The following is an 8,428-nucleotide window of genomic DNA, read 5'->3' on the forward strand; positions in this document are numbered from 1 at the left end:
CAAGCAATTCTCCTGCCTCAGCCTCCCAAGTAGCTGGGATTACAGGCGCCCGCCACCACGCCCAGCTAATTTTTGTATTTTTAGTAGAGACGAGGTTTCACCTTGTTGGCCAGGCTGGTCTCGAACTCTTGACCTCAAGTGATCCACCCGCCTCGGCCTCCCATAGTGCTAGGATTACAGGTGTGAGCCACTGTGCCCGGCTGGCAACTACTGCTCTTATACTTCTTCGTTTCTGCTTCATCACTTCTCACTTGGGTCTGGTTTCCACCCCCACTACTCCACTGAAACTGCTCTTATCGAGGTCACCTATGGTCTCTTTGTTGCTAAACCTAATGGATACTTCTAATGCCTGCCTTACTTGACTTTACTGTAGCATTTGATAGTTTTTATCACTTCCTTCTCAAAAATGAATTTTTTCCCTTTCTTCCTGACTTTGCCACCACTGGTTCCTTTTTTTTTCTACTCCTGTGGGTTTTCCTTCTCAGACTGCTTCATCAGCTCCTTCTCCTCTAGCAGCCCCTTAATGTTGGCTATTAATAGATCAAACCCCAGATCTATATCATAGTCTTCTTCCCATTTTATTTGCTCCCCTGGCGATCTCATCTACATCTGACTTCAACCATCTTATGACTGCACAGTGTATATCTCCAGTTGAGACCTCCGGCTTTAGCTCCAGATGCCATATACTCAACTATGCATGTGTCACAGGTACATCCAACTCAACCTGTCCAAAACCGAACGTAGCCTTTTCCCCTGTAAATCTGTTCATCTGTATATGTTCCTTACCTCATTGAATGGCCTTGCTATCCCCCTCAGTGCTCAGGCCAACTTACCTACCTGGTACCAAGTCAATTAAGGTTCCTCTTAGTCTTTCATCTCCCTTCCTCACAGTCTATTCTACTCAGTCAATAAATCTTACTAAAATACAATACCTTCTTAAAATCCTTCTCCCCTCCTGTCAGTACTCTCTTAGGTTAGGACCTAAACTCCTATTGCCTGAATGCCTGCAGTAGCCCTGTATCTAGCCTTTTAGACCCTCTCTAGTCTAGGCCAGTCTTTCTAAAGTAGAAATCTGATATCAAGCCTCTGCTTTCTATGACTTCATTTTACTTTTGGGATAAACTTCAAATTCCCTTCCCCAACAGATAAGATCTTTTATGATTCAACTCCTGCCAATCTTTCAAACCTCAACTCTTGTCACTTTATAAGCCGGCCATACTGAACTCCTTGATTCACTAGACGGGCTGTGTTCTCTCCATCCTTGACTGGATATGTACTACTATTCCCCTACTTGGAATATACCCATTTCTTCTAGTTTGTTACCTGCCCAGGTGACATCTCCGGAAAGACTTCCCTAATGTCTTACTCCCCCAGGCTTGGGTAGTTGTCTCTTTTCTGTTTTTATAATACCGTGTGTGTGTGTGTGTGTGTGTACGTGTGTGTGTGTATGTATATATATATATAGCATTATGATTGTCCGAGTTTTCCTTGAAGGAGGGACCTTGTTTTCATCTCTGAACCCTGGAGGCCTACCTAGCATAATACACTCATTCATATATTAAAAGAATGGCTGGCTAGTCAGAATGAAAGGCAATAGGAAGGTAAAATGCAGCTAGTAGTGGTATACTATGCATCTTGGAGTTAAGGAAAGTTCCAGAAGTTTAGGTTTTATTTATAGTTGAGGTATGTCCATACAATGAAATATCATTTGGCCATAAAAGTAAATGAGGTTCTGATCCATGCTACAACGTAGATAAACCTTAAAAATATTATGCTGAGTGAGAGAAGTCAGACACAAAAGGCCATATATTGTAGGAGTTCATTTATATGAAATGTCTAGAAAAGGCAGGTCCATAAAGAAAGAAAGTAGATGACTGGTTGCAGGGACCTTGGATTCGGGCATGGGGGGAATGGAGAGTGACTGCTAGTAGGTGTGAGGTTCTTTTTGGAGGGATGAAAATGTTCTAGAATTAGATAGTGGTGATTGATATCCAACTTCGTGAATATACTAAAGACCACTGAATTGTACAGTTTAAAAGGATAAACTTTTGATGTTTGAATTAGATATCAGTAAAGCCATTATTAAACAATTACAGTCGATCAATGTGGTTTTATAGGGCTGGGCATGGTGGCTCACGCCTGTAATCCCAGCAGTTTGGGAGGCCGAGGTGGATGGATTACAAGGTCAGGAGTTTGAGACCAGCCTGGCCAACATGGTGAAACCCCATCTCTACTAAAAATACAAAAATTAGCCAGGCGTGGTGGTGTGCGCCTATAATCCCAGCTACTCGGGAGGCTGAGGCAGGAGAATTGATTGGACCCAGGAGGCAGAGGTTGCAGTGAGCTGAGATCATGCCACTGTACTCCAGCCTGGGCAACAGAGCAAGATTCCATCTCAGAAAAAAATAAAAAAATTAGTTTTATAGTACCTAGAACATTGTGCATATTTGAATGTCAATAGGATGATCCAGGTATAATCTTAGCAATCTGTTGATGTCATAGTGCCAGATTCAGGACTTCTATTCCATGTTTTGATTTTGAAGCAGATAATTTAAAATTAAAATCTGATCTTTTAGAAGTAGAAGAACTCAATCAACCTACAAATATTATTGAGTTTTCAATTTGTTAAATGTGCATTATTTGGCCAACCATGTGCTTTGGGAATAAATTTACGAAGTGCGTTGTTTAAGTCTTATAAATTGATGGATGGAGGTGAAAAACACATTTCTTTTTCTTTTTCTGTTTTATTTATTTTTTATTTTTTATTTTTTTGAGACAGAGTGTTGCTTTGTTGCCCAGGCTATAATGAAGTGGCATGATCTCGGCTCACTACAACTTCTGCCTCCTGGGTGCAAGCAATTCTCACACCTCAGCCTCCTGAGTAGCTGGGATTACAGGCACCCGCCACCACGCCCGGCTGATTTTTTGTGTTTTAGTAGAGATGGGGTTTCACCATTTTTCCCAGGCTGGTCTCGAACCCCTGAGCTCTCAGGCAATCCGCCCATCTCGGCCTCCCAAAGTGCTAAGATTACAGGCATGAGCCACCGCGCCTGGCCAGAAAACACATTTCTAACATGATTGCACTGTCGAGTTGGGACATATTGGAGTATATTCTGTCTACAGATGATGTGAAGATATTTTCTCCTTTTGTTACCTTCCTCATTACTTGTTTAGATATTGATCTAGAAATACAGCGATCTGTGCTGCTGTCCTAGGGGATGTTTTTCTCTCCTGTTTCACTGGATTATATGAAGACTGGGCTGTTTGTTTTATGAATTTAGTAATACTTTAAAACGTAACTGCTTTCCATCTAAAAATCAGTTCTCACCTACAGGGAACTACCATAAGAGATTTTCTCTTATTCATAGTTATGCGTGGGGTACAAAAGAAGTGGTCTCTGTTGGCAAGAAGAGCTTATGTTGTTCTTTTTTCCAGGTCTTTTGGTGGGCCTTGTGCTTCGGTATGGCATTCACGTTCCGAGTGATGTAAATAATGTGACCCTGAGCTGTGAAGTGCAGTCAAGTCCAACTACCTTACTGGTAAATGTTAGTGGAAAATTTTATGAGTATACGCTGAAAGGAGAGATTAGTTCACATGAACTCAATAATGTTCAAGATAATGAAATGCTTAGAAAGGTAAGTCCTTAAAGGAAATGTTTGAATCTTTTTTGTGTCTAACTAGCAGCAAAATGATTCAGGAGAAAATAAGTAATGGATTTTTAATGATATTTAAAATAATGAGTCTTTTTAAATGGAGTAAAACCTGAATTAACAAATGTAATAATGTAAGGAAATGGATATGCCTGTACAACTCATTTTCTGATTGAGGCTAAGTAGTATAACTCTTTTTGTTTCACTCTGGGTTGTTTACAGCGTGTTGTGATAAACGGAGACTGGGATTGAGTTAAGCAGAATTTATAAGCGTTTCTTTCCATTTGCAGATGGTCCTTATAGTTTTCTTTTTCTTTTTATTTATTTGTTTTATTTTTTCTGAGATGGAGTCTCACTCTGTCACCCAGGCTAGAGTGCAGTGGTGCGGCTCACTGCAGCGTCTGCCTCCTGGGTTCAAGCACTTCTCCTGCCTCAGCCTCCCAAGTAGCTGGGATGACAGGCGCCTACCACCACGCCCGGCTAATTTTTGTATGTTTTAGTAGAGACGGGGTTCTACCATGTTGGCCAGGCTGGTCTCCAACTCCTGACCTCAAGTGATTCCCCCACCTCGGCCTCCCAAAGTGCTGGGATTACAGGTGTGAGCCACTGTGCCCAGCCGATCCTTATAGTTTTATAGTACTTCAGCACATTGGCTTTATTTGATAATACCTAAAATATTCTATTAATATTTCTTTCAGTTCTTTCTTGCCTTGCTTGTATTCTATACTGATCACAATTTAATCTTTCTTTGATTCACAATCTGACACAACTTCAGGGGCCCTAAGTGTGAGTCTGAGTTATTGTACCATGCTGTGCATAAAGCTTTATGTTAGAGTTTGGGTTGCAGTTGTACTGGCTCCCAGCCTTCCCTGGAGCTGCTTTCTCCTGTCTCCCTCATAGGTTTATCATGATATTTCTCAGTGCCACTTTGCTCATATCTCTTTGTTTTCTCCTGCCCTTTGCTATTTGCCTTCACTTCTGTCTGCTACACTGGCAGGATGACTTTTTTTTTTTTTTTTTGACATAGGGTTTTACTCTGTCACCCAGGCTGGAGTGTAGTGGCACGATCTCAGCTCTCTGCAACCCCTGCCTCCCAGGCTCAGGCGACTCTCCAACCTCAGCCTCCTTAGTAACTCAGACTACAAGCGCATGCCACCATACCCAACTAATTTTTGTATTTTTAGTAGAGCTGGGGTTTCACCATGTTGTCTAGGCTCATCTCAAACTCCTGGGCTCAGGCGAACCACCCACCTCAGCCTCCCAAAGTGCTAGGAGTACAGGCTGGACTTGACTTTTATAGCTACTTGGTTGTGTTTCTGACCATATTTAATGCTTTTAAAATTTCATATGAACTTGAGGTTTACCTTGCAGCAAGAGTTCTTTCCACCTGTGGAAAATTCCAATTCCTTACAAGTTTTAGTAAATGAAGTTTTAGCATGGGTTTGTGTGTAGCTGCTTTGTGTTCATGTCACATTCTGCTGCAGCCTTATGAACAGAGGGGGGCATTTACATTTTTATGGTGACTAGGTCTTACAATGAGTGGACTATCGGAAGTAGAAATCTGAGCTGTACAGAAACTTTTTACTACAATATTATACACCTTTAGAGATGTTATCTATTTAAGAAGTCTGTTTCTTTTTGCCAACAATAATACTGTACTCTTAAGTTTTATATTACCAGTTTGGGGTTTCATTCATTCATTCATTTATTTTTGGGACGGAGTTTCGCGCTTGTTGCCCGAGCTGGAGTGCAGTGGCACGATTGCAACTCCTCTGCCTCCCAGGTTCAAGCATTTCTCCTGTCTCAGCCTCCCGAGTAGCGGGGATTACAGGCATGCACCACCATACCTGGCTAATTTTATATTTTTAATAGAGATGGGGTTTTGCCATGTCAGTCAGGCAGGTCTCGAACTCCTGACCTCAAGTGATCCACCTGCCTCGGCCTCCCAAAGTGCTGGGATTACAGGCATGGGCCACTGTACCCAGCCAGGTTTCTTTTATTTAAAGCAAAAATAATGTTCATGCTTTCTCTTATTTATTTTTTGAGACAAAGTCTCACTCTTTTGCCCAGGCTGGAATGCACTGGCACGATCTTGGCTCACTGCAATCTCTGCCTCCTGAGTTCAAGTGATTCTCCTGCCTCAGCCTCCTGAGTAGCTGGGATTACAGGCACGTGCCACTACACCCAGCTAATTTTTGTATTTTTAGTAGAGATGGGGTTTCACCATGTTGGCTAGGCTGGTCTTGAACTCCTGACTTCAGGTGATCCACCCACCTTGGCCTCCCAAAGTGCTGGGATTACAGGTGTGAGCCACTGCGCCTGGCCCTATTTTTAACTTTTTGTTTGTTTTTTAGCTGGAGTCTTGCTCTGTCACCCAGGCTGGAGTGCGGTGGTGCAATCTCAGCTCACTATAGCCTCTGCCTCACAGGTTCAAGCAATTCTCCTGCCTCAGCCTCCTGAAACATTTTTTAATCACATAGTATTTTAATACACCTTCCACAGATAGGCCTTAACTGATTGTTCCAATGCTATCTCCTGGTCGTTTGGTTGAGAAGTAGAGCAGAAGCTATCCTATATGAAATCTTTTAAAGTTAACACAGTAATGTTCTTGCCTTTGACTAGTTTAACATTTAGTAATTTTTCTTTTTGATTATTTGATAATGGAATATGAGGTCTTCTAGGGAATTGATCTAAAAGAACTCTTTATTTTAACAGGTTACTTTTGATCCAGAAGTATTTTTCAACATATTACTTCCTCCTATCATATTTTATGCAGGTTATAGCCTGAAAAGGGTAAGTCCTTTTGTCTTTCATATACTTTGAATAATCTGAAACTCTGTGGGCTTTGTAATATTTGACACTTCAGAAATGGGCTGTTCTTTCCAGATTCCCTCCTTTCTCCTCTCCATACCCTTTTTAGATGTTAAAATTTATACCTGTACAAGAATGCTTTCTCTTATTTATCCTAGTGAATAATGCATTTAATCCTAGTGAATAATGCATTTACTATTAGCGTAGCATAGAAAACCTTTTCTTTTTCAAATAACTGGTAAGTATTCTAACAGTGTAACTATTTTTTTTTTTTTGTCAGAGACATTTTTTTCGAAATCTCGGGTCTATCCTAGCATACGCTTTTCTTGGAACAGCAATTTCTTGTTTCGTTATTGGGTAAGTATTTGAAGCTTAAAATACTTTGTAGCCTTCAAATTATAATTTTTTTTTTTTTTTTTTTGAGACGGAGTCTCGCTCTGTCGCCCAGGCTGGAGTGCAGTGGCCCGATCTCAGCTCACTGCAAGCTCCGCCTCCCGGGTTTAGCCATTCTCCTGCCTCAGCCTCCCGACTAGCTGGGACTACAGGCGCCCGCCACCTCGCCCGGCTAGTTTTTTGTGTTTTTTTTTTCAGTAGAGACGGGGTTTCACTGTGTTACCAGTATGGTCTCGATCTCCTGACCTCGTGATCCACCCGTCTCGGCCTCCCAAAGTGCTGGGATTACAGGCTTGAGCCACCGCGCCCGGCCCAAATTATAATTTTAAAATCATATATTTTTGATTTATGTAGTGTTATATTCCTGACTGAGTCTAAAGACTTTTGCAGTAATCCCATAGGTAATAAGTTATTTGAATTTTCCTTAAGACCAAAGTATTACCATATTTCAATGACATGAATTAAATTTGGGATTAGTCACAAATTACTACAGTAAACCCATCTTCTTATTCTTACTTTATCCTAATTTTTTTAACAGTTGATATTTTTTTCTAAAGTAGGACTGTGTTTATTGAACAGGTCAATAATGTATGGCTGTGTAACGCTGATGAAGGTAACGGGACAACTTGCAGGAGATTTTTACTTTACAGATTGCCTACTGTTTGGTGCCATTGTATCAGCAACTGATCCAGGTATGTTTTGTATGAGTGGAGTTTACATATTTGAGGTACATTGTTTTGCAGTCAAATACATGTGGGTTTTTTCTTTCTTTGAGGTGTAGAATTCATGATTAGGTACTTCCTTAGTACTATACTTTCTAATTGTGGAGGAAAAAACAAAATTCACGATTCCTTTTGGCTTCAGCACAAATTTGTTTTCCTTTTACTTTTTTTGTTTTTATTACATTTGCCTATTACTGGTCCACAAGTTGATGCTGTTTCAACAAGGACTGTAAGGTACTTTCTTCAGAAATTCGTGTTGGTCTTTATCCCTAGTGACTGGGTATAGAAGAAGATGAACTAGATTATAGATTAGTTTAAATGGGTAGTAATTATATGTTTCCTTTCAAGCTTTTAGAAAACCAGTTCCCTAAAAATCTTTCTGTTTCTATTCAGCTGTATGCATTTAACAGTAAGAAAAAATATTTAAAAATGATTGTTAGAAGGCAGTTGTGCTAATACAGGTTTGATTTGGAGTCATTGGAGGACTTTAATATACATTAAAGAATTGTTTTTATAAAATTGACTTTATGATTATACAGTTGTTTGTTTAATATTAACACAACTTGTTCCCCTGTACTTTTAGTGTCAGATCTTCTAAAAGTTGTGTTCCAGAATGATTTTAATTGTACTGAGTTAGGTTTTAGTTTTCCTAATAGAGTATTGGTAAACTTAACAGCTACATTCAAATTAGGAATTTGGAGAAGATACAGAATGGAAAGGTTAGGGTAGGAACATAGACTGATGTTTTTGAACTAAGCATGGAAGTTTTCTTTTAGCATGCATTAAGACTCGTTGAAGTTCATTTTGTTTTGCTTTTTAACCTTGTAAGTTAATCATCTTTTTTTTTTTTTT

The 8,428-nt window shown here is 40.1% G+C and overlaps 1 protein-coding gene across 4 annotated transcripts in view; it reads left to right on the forward strand.

The window, feature by feature from the left end:
* The window catches only part of SLC9A6 (solute carrier family 9, subfamily A (NHE6, cation proton antiporter 6), member 6), a 71,172-nt gene that overhangs the window by 5,854 nt on the left and 56,890 nt on the right, over positions 1 to 8,428 (forward strand). For 3 of the 4 annotated variants that reach the window (XM_011948764.1, XM_011948763.1, XM_011948766.1), the window contains 4 exons: positions 3,436 to 3,635; positions 6,366 to 6,443; positions 6,742 to 6,818; positions 7,434 to 7,546. In XM_011948764.1, the coding sequence (XP_011804154.1) occupies positions 3,436 to 3,635; positions 6,366 to 6,443; positions 6,742 to 6,818; positions 7,434 to 7,546 (468 nt within the window). The remainder of the gene's footprint in view (positions 1 to 3,435; positions 3,636 to 6,365; positions 6,444 to 6,741; positions 6,819 to 7,433; positions 7,547 to 8,428) is intronic. The other variant, XM_011948765.1, reaches the window with a different exon arrangement.

The sequence above is a fragment of the Colobus angolensis genome, unplaced genomic scaffold (genome assembly GCF_000951035.1).
Source record: "Colobus angolensis palliatus isolate OR3802 unplaced genomic scaffold, Cang.pa_1.0 Scaffold283, whole genome shotgun sequence".
Classification (NCBI taxonomy): domain Eukaryota; kingdom Metazoa; phylum Chordata; class Mammalia; order Primates; family Cercopithecidae; genus Colobus; species Colobus angolensis.